Consider the following 17157-nt stretch of genomic DNA (forward strand, 5'->3'; position numbering starts at 1 on the left):
TGCCCGGGATGTAGGCAGCACTATGGGGCATTACCTTAGAAACTTAGTTTTATATCTAATTGATTTCTCATGATTGTCAGTTTACCTGGCTCCTTTATCTTATTTTATGAACTTTGCTGCTTGTGCCAATGACAGAAAGGGTAGAGCGAAATGGGAGTGGGATGGAGACAGATACTGTGCTGTGCCTATGTTTGTGTTGCTTTCTCAGAACTCTTTATTGCAAAGTCTCCACATGGGCATGATGGGCCAAGTATCAAAGGCTGCTCTTTGGGGCGGGTAAGGCTGCTGCCTGCAGTGCTGGCATCCCATATGGGCCCTGGTTCGAGTCCTGGCTGCTCCACTTCTGATCCAGCTCTCTACTATGGCCTGGGAAGGCAGTGGAAGATGGCCCAAGTCCTTGGGCCCCTAGGCAGCTCTTCAAGGATAGCTCCTAAAGGGCAGGTTTTGCTTAGAGATTTCCAATTGATAAGCGATCAAATGTAGGTCTCTTTAAGGAAGTCAGTCTGTGCTAGGAGATGTTTCTCAACAAGTTGAATTAGCACTACAGGCTTGGCTGATCACCTCTTGTCATTTAAATGATAGATTTCCACCCTGCACAACACATGCAAAGTGATTGAAGTAGGCCCTTTACCAAATGATTCCCTTGGATTCAATTATTAAAATTCAGCCCATTTTTAAACTAACATATCTTTTTCTAAGCACAATCTTGTCAAGGTTGGATTTGAGCTAAGTAATAAAGCAACATACAGATGAAGCATGATTCTCATTTTCTGATTGGGAAGACACAGAAAAGTTAATAGACTTATCCCAATCCCTTAAGTCACTGGTGAGATGGAGGAAAGGAGGAGGGCGTATTTCCTGGTGTCCCCTGCTGAGATTTCCTTTATTTATTTTTTTTCAATCACCTTTCAGTTAAACATCAAACCCAACTTTTTACGACTTTGCCTACCTGACAGCCACACCAATGACTTTTTTAAAGTCCTGGCTAATGCTGTTAAAATTGAAATATGTGTTGTTCTGGATTTGGAAATATTTCCTGCCAAGCGTGAGTGTAAGTTTATAGAAACACACTGACATTAGAGGGAACTGGCGAGGGGGGTGGAGTAACTATGATTAGGAGCGAAACTGGAGTCATGCGCTTCCTACACAAGCCCCGTGATGGCCTTTCTCATCACCATCAGGAACTGAAGCAGGGACTCCCTTCCTGAGCTACCCTTCACCCCAACTACTAAGCCACACAAATGACTCCTCTTCAAAATTTCCCCTGGTGTAGCCTATAGTTGAAGAGAGCAACTGGGTTTTTAGTTCAACTCTAGGGCTTTCAGGCAAATATCAGCTGTCTTGACTTGCCATGTTTTCTTGCCCGGTTTGGCGGAGTTTTCTAAGTAAGGAGAACTATCTGCAACTGCAACTGTCACTCCAGCCAGCCAGCCAGCCAGCCAGTGAGGAGGCCTGGTCTCGGATTGCAACCATTGGCTACAGAACTCACAACAGAAATGACAAGACTCGACGTCCTTTCAAGCCTTCAAAAATTACAGCGTATGGATGAGATCGGTCTACTTGAAACACGATTTCCCTTGAAGACTACATTTCTCTTTTTCCCAGGCTTGCCTTGCCTCTCAGCAGCGCTGAGAAAGTAGATAAACAGTAATGTGATACCAACCGTGAACTGCTGGTTCTGTCGTCGCCGTTGTGTCTACAGACGGGAACAGAGGATTGGAGGAAGGGAAGAAACAGGAGGAACGGCATGCAAAAAAAGGGAAAATGGAAAAAAAATGGAACAGATAATATATGAGCAAGCTTTCAAAGAACACCGCGTGACAAGCAATAATAAATGAAAAGCAAAAAGCATTTGAAGTGAGTTGCACTGTTTTAAGACATGCCTTGAGCTCCAAGCTGCGAGCCAGTGAGGAAAACAGTAAATTCTTTGGTTCTGGGGGTCTTGCCAGGACACATATATTTGCTAGTCAATAGTCAGGGGAGCATGCAAAGTGATGAGAAACACCAGTGCAAACTAAGTGCTGGTAGACGGCTCTTAACGCATCAAGGCTCAGGACGGCGACAGAAAAAGCTCAGTCGGAAGCTGGTTAAACAATGGATTCAGACATTCAAACATTGCCTTTGTTTTAACCCAACCCACCCGGGGACTCGGGCTTCTTGACTGCCAATTAGGCATCACTGCATCTCCTGCTTTGACTGCGTATGCTCAGGTGCCTGCGGGATACACAGGGTCACGGTGTCCATCTACTGCAGCAGAGGTTACCTGGAAAGGTCACTGAACTGGGAGGCCATGAACGTGTTCCAGGTTGTCACAGATGAGCCTGTGTAGTCACACATGCACACCCACTAATCCGTGCTTCACTCTGCAGCTCCTCACTACGTGTTACGAGAGCAGAAGCCTTTCATGAAAACACCCCAGCCTACAGAGTCTGCCAAAGCCACTCTGATCACATGAAATGCCAAAAACTCTAAGTAGTCAGCCATCCCATTGCTCCCAATTCTGAAACACATGCAGCGCTGTGGCTGCCAGAGGTCCTGCCTTCAAGCCTGGATCAGGAGACAGAGCAGTTATTTTTTTCCATTGCTGCGGAAGAAAAAACGTGCTTTGTGTCTTTCTTCTTCGAGTTCTGTCGCAGTTCAAGTTTTCACCTTCTTCTACCCGGTTTCTAAGCCAGGCCTGTTGCACTGGCTCCTCTTCACAGGACATGTCTCCAAAGTGCTCGAGGAATTGTTCCTTTCTTTTTGGCTGGAGGGGAAGTGGGATAAATAGCCAACAAAATGCATGATGACATTCTTTTTCCCGGAGTTATTTGAACACCTCTCATCTCGCCAACTTCCAGCGTCAACCCATCTGGCCATGCTTTCATTTTCAGTTCCTCAGCTCTCAAGCACGGTGCCTTCCACCATCCCCTTCCGGCCAGAAAGGAAAGCTGGCGACTGAAGTGGGGTTCTGGGGTCACACAGCACGCAAGTCCCTGTCCGATTTCATAATGCTAATATTTAGCTGGGTTCTCTTTTCGTAAGTTGCAGAGTCTCCAACAGACTCTTTCGGACTTGACACAGGCAATGTTTAAATGCACTGGAACACCAAACGTAGCTTTATTTATTTATGTATTTATTTTTTGTCCAATGAGCCTGGTGCTTCTGATTTATAAACGCGGCACGTGAATTCACACCGGCGTTCCCCTCCACTCGGCATGCTTTCCTCAGGACCCTGTACCTCCAAAAACTAGAGCACTTTTAGGAAGCCAGAATTAACCAGAAGCCTGAGAGGCCAGTAGTGCAGCTTAATATAACTGATAGCTGGAATTGCTAAAGAATAGATGAAGGAAAGAAAAACATAAAAAATATACCGCATAAGAACATAATACTTACAAGTCAAGTCTGTGTGCACAAAATAGCAGTAAAAACAATATAGAAAATTGTACAGTTGAAACACACTCCACACCAGATTCCCCTGACACAGATGGCATGTCCCCTTAGTTAGATCATCCAAGTTCAGTGCGAGTTTGAAGTACTTTAAATTTGAGGGGCAAAATCAAATGTACTTGTGTATAGAAACACGCATATGCACATCAATACATCTTATGGACAGGTAATTGGCTCCTGTCCACAAGTAGAAAGAAAGAAATAAACATTTTGGTTCATTATTTTTGTAGTAGCACTTGGAATATGCTTTATTTTCACCAGGTAAATAATTAGCATAAAGTCAAAGAAAGGGGGTGGAGTTAGAGCCCTCCAAAATAGTATCTAGCATTAACCAATGACCCCAATTTACTGTCTTCCTACATCACAAACATTATGTCAGCTCCATGATGAGATTAAACCAAGGGCAGCTAGGCGTCAGCTCCTATGTGGGTTCTAGAAAATAAATGAGGGAAAAAGGTCACAGTGCACCTTGCTTCCCCATCCTCGAGAAGAAATCCATCAATTGCACCCAGAGGAAAAAGGGGTGTTGAGAAGGAAAAACACATTCTCAAACAGTTCAAAGCAAACACAGGTTCAAGTCAAACCACACAGATACCGTAGCTGGAGATGGCAAAACCACGATCAGCAATGGAGTGCGGAAATGCAGCGGCTATGCAGGCTGGCTGCAGCTTGCGGGCCAACACTGAGGTGTATCTGGGGAGTCGCTGACTCCATTTCTCTAAGAGCATCTGGTATGCAAGGTGAACAGAGGCTATTTCAAGTGAAGAATTAAGAAAGAATTCTTTAGAAGTCCTAGGTGCTCCCTGCAGGAGAGTGCTGATGGGATCCAATTCTCCTTCCTAATGGCATTATGACTTCATGCACAGCAGACACCCTGGCACTGAAGTGGGATTTATTAGGGTATCTTCATCCAAAGCCTGGGGAAGTGTGCAGGCCCACCCTTGTGAGTCAATTTGTGGGGTCACCATATTGCTTGACAGCATTCTACATGTCTAAGCAAACAACTTCCACTATAGGTTATACATGCCGACAACGGCTTGAAAAATGAGTGACTAATTACCTTAACAAAGTTTTTTTTTTTTAATCTCATTTTGTCACGACCTTAAAAAAAATCATCTTTGAGCAAGCCCTCTAAGAAAACTAAGTCACATAAAGTTGAATTAGACTTAATGGTGGTATTGGGTCATGAAATTAAAAGGTCTACTTGAGCTATAGTCTTGATTTTAATTTTAATTACAAGGAGAACAAATTTATAGTACATTTATCTTATATGGCCAACAACAACAACAACAACAAATCCTATGATTATGCAAGCCTACAAGTGTGCATGGTGTTGGCAGGCAACTCTACCTGTTTTACGTACAAACAAGGGGGCCAAGGATGGGCCCTCCCACTGGTATTGTACATTTCACAAGTACTGGCTTCTCTTCTTAAGTCTCCCATTCCTACAAATAGTTTCTGGAACCTCCTCTTGAATAAATGAAACATTTACTTGTGTTTTACATTGCGGTGTAAAACGAAAAAGCACTGGCAATGTGTGAAATCAGAGTTGCTAGCCATTTCACCAAGCAGCAAAATAAATAAATAAATAAATAAAAAATTACTGCCTGAGAGGCAGCTGGGCAATATTTAGTTGCAACAGTCATGTGTAAGCTCCACTGTGGCACGTTCTAATCCTTTCATATGGATTCCCTCCAACTTCGAATTGTTCATGGAGTGTGACAGACTGGGGGTTTAAAAACTAATCCATAAATTAGTCTGTGGTCTCAAACACAACGGGTGCCATAAATGAAAATGAAAATCCTAGGACAAAATTAAATTCACAACCTTAAATACTTTTTCTTCCCCAATTGATCTGTGGTGCTCCTGCTTGACCATGCGGGGCCGCGAGGCGAGAAGGCTTGGTGGGGCGGGCAGGGGCGCGGTGCACAGCCAAACCGGCATGGCGCGGTGGCCCAGAGAACCTACGCACTCAGAGGCAGCTTGAGTGCGAGACCGTGAGGAGTCTACATTCTCCCATTTTGATTGTCATAAGCGTTGATGAAGGCACACTAAGCAGTCCAGACATATTTTAATACACTTTCACCCAGTTTATTTTCTTAACTAAAGTCAATAAGGAGCCAATGGGTTTTCTCAATTGAATTCCCCTTCAGTCTGTGTTATGGAAGTGCTTTAAATCCAGACACCAGGGCAGGCAAGGAATTCCCCTGACAATTTGTTTTCATAGTTACGCTGTGCTGGCCACTATCTATTAAATATGGGGTGCTTTTTTTTTTTCCTTTCCTTTTTGTTTCAACTTCTCTGGAATCTATTGAAAGCAAAAATAAGCGCTGGGAAATTAAACTATGAAATTTATTTTCTCCTGCTTTGCTGGTTAATTTTCTTTCCATCTATGTTATGCTTTAATTAAACTCCCAGTTCTTAGAGATGGGAGAAGTGGATAGGAACAGAACTAAAGCTAAAAGGCCTAAATAGGAGAGGCATAATAAAGCTCTCTTCCTTTTTAATGTCATCTCTCCTCTGAGTGAAGACACTGTGTGCCACAGAACAGCAGGAAGGGGAGTTGAGTTTTTGTTGTTGTTGTTGTTAAGCAATTTCAAGTTTTGTTAAAAGCTTCTTCAGAATTGTTCACTCGTGCTGCTGTGCCCCTGAGATCTTCTCATTTGCAAACCAGATGTTCTGCAACATAACAGGAATCTGTACAGTGGCTTCATGTAACAAGGAAAACAGTTCCTGCATCACCTTGAGTGTGCACGCTGGATGAAAGGAGACAGGAGACGCAGGCCAGGGGGGAAGAAGGGCATTGCAGGGGTGTGACTGCTGAGGGGAGGGAACAGGCTCTACACATCTCCCTCATCTTCATCCTGTGTTGGGTACCAAGGCTGAGTCCTTCTTGCCCAGTCCTTACGTCCCACTACCGAGAAAGTTCCAAGTACTTCCTAATCCTGAAAAACCTGCTCTCACGATGCTAGTCATTTGCTTTGTTGATAGATCTTTACTATGGAAACACGTCTTTCACTCCAGGATTACCTTAAAAATAAACAACAGAAAATATGATGGAAAAAAATAAGGAAAAAAAAATCTCACTTCCTTTCATTCCATTAAAAAAAAAAAAAGTGGAATCAGATGGCCGCCTGCAGTCTAATTTCTTCCATTCCCTCTTAAATCAATCTGGATCAAAACTGAGTAGCAATGATGAGACCTGTAACAAGTTTAGAATTCACCAACAAAATAAAAATGCAGACACATAGGACAGAATAAAAATGGACATGTACTGTTTTGGAGGTAAAAACGTGAAAAGGTGGCTCATTATGTAATAGGTGACTCCTAAGTATTTACTCAAGTGCCTGAATAATATTTTGTCATCAGGCATACTGGCATATCAGCAACACTTGATAGAATATTCAATAAATGATGAATGAAAACCAGTCTTAAGGGAGCGGATGCCAACTCTTAAAAAAGGCAATTTAGTAAATATTCTAGGATGAAAGATGTGTATTTCCTAGCAACAATGGCTTAATCTGTGCTTGGAACATAAATATACATAAAATGCACACACACTGAAGATAGATGCTTGAAGCAATGCTGGACTCTTCATGCTTAATTTCCAAATGCTATCTACTTTCTGCCCATTCTTTGGCGGCACAGACCAAAGCCGACTTTTCTTGTCCTACTCTCCCCTGTCTTTTGTGGTACCTTCTGCCTTCTGTGCACCTCAGCTGCACAGGGTCTGCCATGAATCCTCATGTGTATAAGCTGATTCTTTCCACCACATTTTTCAGGGGTTTAGGAGCCTTTTGTCTCCATGGGCACCAGCAGAGTGCTCTACATATTATGAATGCTCAGTATTTGTTGGAAGCATGCCTCTAAGCAGACAGCTTACATCCCTTGTACCATGCAAATATCAATAACAGAGTAGGAATCATTAAGGTAAGACCCTGGGGAGCAGACAGCTTTGCTCTATGTGGAGCAAAGCTCTCTATGATAATGTAGACGGTCATGCCACAGAATCAGTCTTTGTACCTAAGAAACTGAAAACATGTGCTGTGCTGTCGAGTTTCCCTTCTCTGGCGTAGTTTGCAAAGATCACTGAAGGATAAGGGCTGTGCTTACTTTCTTTATTTATGTGCTGTAATCCACAGTACAGAGGCAAAACGCTTACAATATCAGACCATGAAAGCCAAAATAATAGCACGGGCCTGGGGGTGGAAATCATCCTCTCCAAGGGAGCCCGGTCTTTGAGTGCTTAGACGCCCGTAAGAAAACCGTACTGCTTCTCTTCTCTAAGAAAAACAAGACATGTACTTGGATATGTACTTTTGAAAAGAGTAGCATTCATTTAGGTATGCTCTACCTCTTATGAATTGGGCCCTACTGCTGTTCATTTCTTCCTCTAAGATGGCTTGAACTTTTCAAGTTCATGACAGTCTCATGTACAGCGTGACCCAGAGGTTGGACTCCCCCCAACCTGAACGGTAGAGTACTTCAAGCATCTAATTTGGGACACAACCAAGTGGCAACCCTTCCATACCCACATTAACCAAGGAGGGACACATAAATATTTCCGTAGGATGATGACAATAAAAAGGCTGATTCAACTGGGAGACGAGAAAGGACTAGAACTAACACCAAACACAGTCACCTATCACATAAAGCACAGTCAACTAACTCAAAGAAAGTTGTAAACAAAACAAGCCTCACCCCCTTTTCTGGGCATGGGCATGGGCATGGGCAGTGGGTTTCTCTCTGACTCTTTTCTGGGGGAATCTGTGGGCAGGGACTGGCTCCTGGGGTAATAACTGCTGGTCTCTGTTTTTTAACAGAGGTTTCCAGGGAGCAACTTAAATTATGCTCTTCCACATGCCAGCATGTGTCTTCATGAAGGGAACTACTTGGAAAACTTCACATGATTAAAAACAAGAAAAGGAGCTGGAGTTCGCCCGCTGCCAGCAGTTGTCACAGAAATACAGGTCGGAACACGCGTGACTGTGAACGGTTGGTTAAGTGAGACGCCAAGGGGTCTCACAGCAAATCGCTACGAGGCCCGGAGTGGCTCCTCACTCTTTTCTCTCGCTCAGATTGTTTTTAATTTGGAGGGCGGTTCTGTATTAACAGCTGGACAGTGTAAAGTCACAACCACGCGGATATGGCAAACTGATTTTGAATATTCCTTTCAGACCTTGAGAGACTGGGAAACCAATTTGTCCCTAGACAAGCTTTCAGGGTGTGTTCCAGGATGAAGCACTACCATGTTTTGAGGGAGTCAGGTGACTGGAAACAGAATGACAGCCTCCTAACAAGGGGAACAATTCGATTACCCTGGTTCTGGAAGATAAAAGATAACACTGGAACACTTCCTTTCAGAGAGATCAGAAATCAACTATGACCTTTGGAGTTTAAAAATATTTTTCTATTGCATGTGTACGTTTTTCTTGTAATGAAACTCTGACCTGGGGAATGGGTTTCAGTTATTGCATTTGACTGGAAGAAAAGAAACAGATGACTGGGCTGTGGCTTTTCTCTCCCCCCACCCCCCCCTTTGTGTTACTATCACTGGATTTGGCTGTTGAAGCTTTTAGGGCTAATGGTAGCTGTGATGTACCAAATAGTGCAAGGGAGGAAAGGAGTGGAAATTAATTTAGCTATCCATTTGTCAGGATTCAGTTTGGAGGAGTTTTTAGGAACCAATCTAAATTGAGGGGATAGCCTGGACTTTTAAAATGGGACACAGAATCATTCAGCTCTATAACCTTTAATCTGTTTGGAGAAAGGAGCAAATGTTAAATTCCACAAGTGTACTTTCTGGGCAAGATAAATATATATAAGACTGCTTGTTAAGACACAGTAAGCCTCTAAGATTACATCCATTAAAGCAACGGATTCCACTGTGTTGTTTTAAGCAGCAATTTCAGTTTAACTACTCTTGGGTGTGCCAACGAGAATCTTGGGCATTCATTGCCACAAATGCATTTTGTGTGTAGAGAGGATTCAACATCAAGAGGCTAAAGTGCACCTATGAGATCATCTTACATTACCCTGAGCCTGGGGGCCAGTAGCAGAGATGGTGGAGCAAAGACAAGCTCCTATTAAAGGTACCTCGGATACTGGACAGAAATACAGCATTGTTTATTTTTAAAATTTCCTCTCACATGGAGTCTTTGCAGTCGGAACTGAGATAAGGGTGAGTTGTAGCTGTTTGAGGGCACGAGATGAGCTTTAGTCTGCAGTGAAGGATTAAGAGCTGTGAACTGAAGCAACTGAGTTGTCAAGATTGAGTGTCGGGGGAGGAGCTGGGGAGTGTTAAGGGTCTTCAGAAAGGCCCAAGCTAGTGAGAAGGCCAGCTGCAAATGGAAAAAAGTGTAGGTCCATATTACAGGGAAACGTGATGTTTATACACTGAGTGAGAGAGGCCTCTATTGCCTTAACATGAAAACCTGGATACCTGTCTGCATGGAACCTCCTAGGATGAGATGTGGTAAGGCTGGCTCATACCTTGATAACCTCTTCAGTGACATAATGGAGTGCTGGAGGGTTTTTGTAGAAGGTTAACGTGCGGGGCAATGGGACATTGGGTGATGCACTTACAGTGCCATCCGAAGGGCCTTTCACAAAACATGAAAATCTGGTAACAAGAGCACAAGCTTAATTTAGGTTGACAAACTAGATTAGAGATAAGGAATCACAAAAGGTAAACACCTAGTTAGGGTATGCAAAGTTGAGAGCATGCTATGCTTCTACAGGATATAGAAAATGCAAGGAGTCTACTCACTACGTTTACCGTCTGAGTTTACTTAAGTGGCAGAAAAGACTCACAAATATGTAAAAACAGAAACACAGGAATTTAAGCAGCAGCCTGGATGAAGCCAAGTTCGCAGGGAGACACAAAAACCAATTGATGGATTTTTGAGAAGAGTTTAAATTAAATACAGGCACTGATTGCTTTGTGACTAATGTTTAGAAGAGTCCTTAGTAGTGGCTTATTTAAGGGTTCTTTGTTCCACTGTCACGAAGGTGAAGAAAAATGAGTTTACATAATCTATCGTAATATGTCATCAACTACTGAGACCCCCCCAATTCCCTTGAACTGATCGATTGTCATCTCTAGGTCACCAGCTGCTGTGCAAAGTGAAAATGTCCCCAGACGGTCAGTGCAAAGGCCAGCAGGTGTATCCAGCGTGCTTGAGCGGAGCTGGCATGAAGAACGCTGAGTGAGACACTCAGCGTTTACAAAGAAGTCCAGGCCAGGACGGGCCACAGAGAGACCTTGCAGGCTTGCAAGACAACAGAATAAAGGGAAAGAATTATTGCTGCAAGAGATTTTTTTCCTCATAGAATAATGACTTTTACATGCTGCTGTGGGTGGTACCTAGACACAGTGATCGGGAAGGCCTTATGTCAAGTTGAACATGGTGTAGCCATTAGCTTTTGATTTGGGCGCGGGGGGTGGGGGGGGTTGCTGGTGGTGGACGAATTCCAAGGCTCCCAGATGAGCAGCACCAAGCAATAGAAGAGAGCCCGTGGAGAACCAGAGGGGCCTAGGGGACAAACGTCTCCCTTCGTGATAGTTAGAAATGAGACAGTGACACTCATTTGAATAAGAGTTTTAGAGAGCCCAAAGAGAAAGCCACAGAGTTAGAATCACTGTGGCTGCCTTGGCCACCCCTCCAACAGGTAGGGGAGGGCGGGGAGGGGAAGGGGAGTGCTGAGCATGGAAAAGACAGGGATGACTTGCTCTGATCTCCTGTGACTACCGAGGCAGCACAAACAGGTAGGAACGCTGTCAGCAGGTACTCTCTAGAGCAGGAAGGATGTCTTCAAGTTTAGTAGCCTGGCCCGCAAAAGCCTGGGAAAGCTGGGGCTGTGCATCTTCCTTCATCTGGATTAAGATGAGATTAAGACAAGGACAAGATCCGAAGCCACAATACTTACCATTTCATCAACCGTGGCTAAGCAGAAGCTATCGGCAGGTCCTCCAGTAGCCAGGCTGCCGTTTTCCCTAGTGTTTCGCTTTGAATAGTGATGCTTAAAAAACAATTCCCTTATGTGTAGGCTGCAAAATGTCTGATCTGCTGTTAAATACTTGGGTGTTGAAGACTTCCTGAGGTCTAAGAACATAGCATCTGATGTCTTTGGAGTTCCAAAATAAAGGAACAATTAACTGAATTCCAAGGATTTCAAGGTAGCTTCTTGTCTTCTCTTTATACATTCCAGAAAGACAATACACATTCAGGACAATTTTCAATGGCAATGAAAGTACCATACCTGTGATGATGGTAAGGATGGTGGTGGTGGTGGTGGTGGTAGTGGTGGTGGTGGTGGTTGTTGTGGGAGGAGGGATAGTTGTGGGGGGATCTGGATAAAAAAAAAAAGGAAAATCAAACCCACAATGCTGAACACAACAATGACCAGTAATGACAAAACAAAGGCATGAGGACATTGAGATGTTTGCTTGATGACTGACTTCCCCTTTAAAACCAAAAGCTCTTTCCCTTCAGAGATCTCTGCCTTGTAATATATATTCCAAAGCCTTAGTTGGAAGAGCTAAGAAAAGAAGAAAAGAGATTGTTTTTAATTAATGAAGTGAATCAGGGATGAGGAGATGTGAAATAGGAAAGTGAGGAAAAATCAACATATACGACACCCCCACACCCACCAGCTTTTAAAGGCGAGGTTAAAGCAAGTTGCACCGAGAGAGTACAATGGCTGTCATTTCGTTTATGCTTTTACAGATGGGAGGAGAGAGGAGGAGAGGGTGCTGCTCTATTTAAAGGGCTCCTATCAGCCAGGATGAGCGTGCCCCTGCACACTTGCACTCTGTGACTGCTAACTTCATTATTCTCCATCAATACATCCCAGCAGGACGTAAAACTACTTCTGTACTCGTGATAAATACAAAGAAGAGAGAATGTCACCACTAAATATCAAGTTCCAGGCATGTGAGATTTTACTGAGATTTTATTTTTTAAAAGTCAATAAATTTTACAACTTATAAATATTAATAAGTTGCCTTTGCTCATGTTAAAAGCTTGACCCAAGAGGACTACAACGATGAAACTGAAAGAACGTTTTCCATCTTGTAAACAAGAGAACTAAACAGAAGTGAGGCTCAACCCTCAAAGCCCAGGAACCTGATAGGGAAACCTCGGCTGGGTATCTGGTAAACTGTAATTCTTCTATCATCTTAAAATTATTTGGGGATAAGGCAAGGGCAAATATGAAAGAGGGAAAAAAAAAAAAAAAAACTCCAAGCCCAAATGATCAAACTGAATGTGTTAAATTGTCAACGAGACTTTGAACTAAGCAATCATTCTGCTATAATAGAGCCTACGACGAACTGAAGGCTTTTGATTTTAAGTTTTATCTAAAGCACATCAACTTTTTCTGCCTGACACATCTGGTGTCCTTTTATCTTCAAGTGAGCTCTCAGATTGTCTAATTAATACGTCAAAACTTTAATTACACACTGCACCTTCACTGGGCTTGGTACCAACTTTGCAAAAGTTTATCAAAACATGATTTTGGTGCTTGCTTGTGAGGTCTGTGTCAAATGATTCCTACCATGGTTCAATCATCCAAGGTTTTAATTTTTCTCACCTACCGCTTCTTTTACACAACTCTATGTATATGAACTTGATAGTGAACAATGAATGGCAAACTGCTCAGTTTTGCAGGAGACTTGGCTCCTCTAAAGTGGGGACTCAGCAGTTCAAGCCATGTTTAAAGCAGCCTCACATGATTCGAAAAAGGATTTCATTCATATAACCCAAACAAAACAAAATTCATTCTCCTCCAAGAAGCAATGATTAAATCAGTGATATGAAATCATCTCTAAAAAAGAACAGGCTGAGCAATTCTGTGACTCAGGTGTTGTGTTCAGCCTTGCACCTTGGTACATTCCACGGAGGCCACAGGTGGCTCTGCATTTTGTGATCTGACAGCTCACGGAGATGAACCCGCACTTGCTGCAGGTGCCAGTGGAGGGAGGGTGGAACCAAGTGCACCCCTGAGCCTAGCAATGAAGACCCCTGCTCTCTCCACCACACAGCTAAACCCTATCCAGAGAGGTGCTGGCTGTCCAGCATGCTGACAGCTAATATCGGTTCTTCTGGTTTTCTTCAATTATGACATGACCATTGAGAAAAACATCTGTGTGTGGAGAGCTCCCCTGATAAGCCCTAATGCCATTTCCAGGCCTATTTCTAAAAGTACTGGCCCAAAGTGTGTGATGTCCACACTACAACCAAAATGGACCTGAAGGCAATTTGAAAATACGATTATGAATCAAGAGGTAGACAAGACTACTGAGGGTACAGGCTTCAGAGAAAGGTCCCTCTCATTTTGTGAACATCACACACTTTCAATTACCTTCATCACTTCTGTGGCAACTACTGTCCTTCATATCTGACTCAAGTAACCTGAATGACTGGATTTCATTAATAAGTACAACCTCGATGCTGAGCTTATTTCTAGCAATAAGAACAACATGAAGGAGCCGGTGTTGTGATACAGGAGGTTAAGCTGCCACCTGCAATGTCAGCATCTCATATGAGTGCCTGTTTGAACCCCAGCTGCTCTGCTTCCAATCCAGCTCCTTGCTAATGCACCTAAGAAAGCAGGAGAAGATGGCCCAAGTACTTGGGCTCCTGTCACCCATGTGGGAGATCTGGATACAGCTCCAGGCTACTGGCTTTGGCCTGGCAAGCCCCTGTCATTGTGGCCATTTAAGGAGTGAACGAGCAGATGGAAGATCTCTCTCCTCTGTCTTTCTCTCTTTATCTTTCTGTAGCTCCACCTTTCAAATAAATATATACATCAGAAAGCCACTATTTAAGAAAATATAGGACTTTATTAGTGACATGTAACGGCTAAATAAACCAAAATGAATTGGGTCTTGAGCACTAACCAGCTAGCTTCTGGAAATATAGTGGAGAATTAAATGTCTTAGAGGAATGTCAACTTTTAGTTTATAAAGTACTTCAAAAACTGTTGTAATCAGCTTTAGAAAGCAAAATCTATCCACCAGTGTGGGCACTGTGATGCAGTGTGCAAAGCCATCACGTGGGACACCCTCATCCCAGGTCAGTGTGCCAGTTCGAGTCCCTGCTACTCTGCTTCGGTGCCTGGGAAGCAGCAGATGATGACTCAAATACCTGAACCCCTGTCAGCCACGCAGGAGACCTGGGTGGCGCTCCTGGCTCCTGCTGTGGCCTGGTCCAGCCTCAGCTGTTGCTGTTGTGGCTATTTGGAGGGTGAACCACTGAATAGAAGATATTCTCTCCCTGTCTCTCTCTCCCTCCCTCCCTCCCTCCCTCCCTCCCTCCCTCCCTTCCTTCCTTCCTTCCTTTCTAAGATTTTATTTTATTTATTTGAAAGACAGAGTTACAGAGAGAGGCAGAGACAGAAAGATCTTCCATCTGCTGGTTCACACCCCAGATGGCTACAATGGCTGGAGCCGCGTGAACCGAAGCCAGGAGCCAGGAGCCAGGAGCTTCCTCCAGGTCTCCAACATGGGTGCAGGGGCCCAAGGACTTGGACCATCTTCCATGGCTTTCCCAGGCCACAGCAGAGAGCTGGATAGGAAGAGGAGCAGCTGGAACAAGAACTGGCGCCCTTATGGGATGCTAGTGCCTAAGGCCAGGGCTTTAACCCGCTGTACCACAGCGCTGGCCCCTCTCCCTTTCTAGTAAATATTTAAAATGGAAGTTCACCCAGCATCTCCCGAAATTGCTGGAGTACTCTAATAGACTAGCAGTACCTCAGGTTAGTGTCCCAGTCTACCATGCTAAGTTCGGTTAAAGCACAGATGGAGGGAGGCAGGTTATATACTGCAGATCTGTGAAAGTCCTACTCACAGGGAGTTGTCCCTCTTGGTTAGGGAGATATGTGGATATTGACACCTTGTTCTAAACAGGGGTCAGTCCTCTTGTTTCTTTGTTTTCAAATAATATACTCTGGCCCAGAGAGTTAATTCTAAGGATGATCTTAAATTGGAGTGAAATGTTCTAGGGGAAAGCAGTGAGAATAAGAGGATTTCCAAAGAAAAATCAAACTTTGCTGTGGATTTTGGAGTCAAGTATCATAGTTATAAAAAACATACATAATAACCTGTGAACCTGGGAAAACTATAGGACCTGTTTAAACTTCATTTTGTTATCTGTAAAATGGGATGATGATAATGCTGACCTCATGGTGCTACTGTGGAGATTAGATGAGATCATGCACATAAACCTGTCACCATACTGTGTGGAACAAAATGAGCACTCAACAAATGCTAGCTATAAACTACTCTCCAAGTGATTCAAAACTGCCTGTCCATCAAATCACACACTGTTTCTCCGCTCCAGATGTAAGAACAGTAGGTACAATAAATCAAAACCATTTTTCCAGATAACTTAGTCTTCTGAATCAAGCAAACATATAATAGACTGGTGGAAATTTGTCAATGCTTTAATATGTGGTTTGTAAACAAGCTAGGCTGAATGTCTGTATGACGGGCAACAAACAGCAAGGGAGGTGACTTCCTCGAGGTCCCGCCCCTGGTGTGAGCAGCACGTGGAGGAGCAGAGGCTGGGACTTCCCACCACTTCCGCGGTACAGCCAGAGGGAGGGAGGCGGCCCTGCGTCTGATCCTGCCAACTGAAATGGGCCAGGCTGCCCGAAATGTGTTCCCTTCACAGGGATTTCCTTTGCTACTGGGGAGAATTCACGTTCCTTTGTGCGGACCACAGACGCCATGGGTAGTGTGCAAAGAAAACACACTTCAGAGGTCCACAAATGAGGTGATTAGGCATGACCTTTTAATTTTGCATTATGCTAAGAGGAAAAAACTCAGGTACAGGTTAAGGACTGTATTATCCACACAGACACGGTATAAAAAGCATGCTTTTATCTGGTTAGTAAGGCTGCCACTCCTGTTTTTGTCCCAAGGAAAGTGTGCAGGTTATGAGTTACACTATGTAAGTATCCTGTATGTATAATGCATGCGTGTCCATGCATATCGTTATACACACTTTGACATGGATTATGTACCCTGCTGTCATGGAGAAGGCAATGTCCTCTCAGCCTCGCATACCCACATATTTATGGCACATTGACATTTTGATGCTTCTGGTTGCTCATTCTGTGTTGTGTCAGTTCATGGCTCTTTTTCTTGGCATACAACTAACCAAGATACTTAAATTCTACAGAAGAGACTGAGTTTGATCTCATAAGACTAGGGCGAAAGGCCCTTCTCAATGAAACAGAGAATATTCACCATCCACAAAATCAACAATCAGATATAAACGGGAAATAAATTAAAAAAATGCCTGGCACACAGCAGATGCTCAATAAATATTTGTTGATTAGAGAATGAAATTCATGATAATATGCTTTAATGACCCTGTAAAAAAGATATTAAGAAAACAGACAAATTAAAAAAGGAAAACAGCATTTGTGTCCAAAGCAATTGTGATACAGAGAGGTTTACGTAGTTACCAAGAACCGTGTCATTGGTCTGACTATTTACTGGCTTGCAGCATCCTCTGAAATTTAACACAATAGTTCTGCTCATCAAAGCAGGAGAAAGGCTAGCCCAGGTATCACAGGACAATAGCACTGGGAGTAAACACCCTGTGCTGAAAAGCACTAACTGGTAAGACTGGATTTCTTAGTCATTACTTCTAACGTGATCTCCACGGCTTAACGCCTGTGGACACAGCTCTCCTATTCAGCATGACCAGAGACTGA

The 17157-nt window shown here is 43.5% G+C and overlaps 1 protein-coding gene across 11 annotated transcripts in view; it reads right to left on the bottom strand.

Annotated features, from left to right (window-relative positions):
• CADM1 (cell adhesion molecule 1) overlaps window positions 1–17157 on the bottom strand; it is a 351944-nt gene that overhangs the window by 27003 nt on the left and 307784 nt on the right. For 3 of the 11 annotated variants that reach the window (XR_016220326.1, XR_016220321.1, XR_016220320.1), the window contains exons 8-10: window positions 11692–11781; window positions 2141–3312; window positions 1664–1696 (exon numbers count right to left, since the gene is read on the bottom strand). The exons of 1 other annotated variant lie outside the window; for it this stretch is intronic. Coding sequence is in view for 7 of the 10 variants with exons in the window: in XM_089312863.1 (XP_089168989.1) it covers window positions 1664–1696; window positions 11692–11781 (123 nt within the window). In the remaining 3 variants the exon portion in view is untranslated. Of the gene's footprint in view, window positions 1–1663; window positions 1697–2140; window positions 3313–6342; window positions 6460–11691; window positions 11782–17157 lie in introns of those variants that run through there. 7 more of the 11 variants (XM_089312863.1, XM_008261026.5, XM_002708406.6 and 4 more) reach the window with 4 other exon arrangements.

The sequence above is a fragment of the Oryctolagus cuniculus genome, chromosome 1 (assembly GCF_051225735.1).
Source record: "Oryctolagus cuniculus isolate XC-2025 breed Fujian yellow rabbit chromosome 1, ASM5122573v1, whole genome shotgun sequence".
Lineage (NCBI taxonomy): Eukaryota > Metazoa > Chordata > Mammalia > Lagomorpha > Leporidae > Oryctolagus > Oryctolagus cuniculus.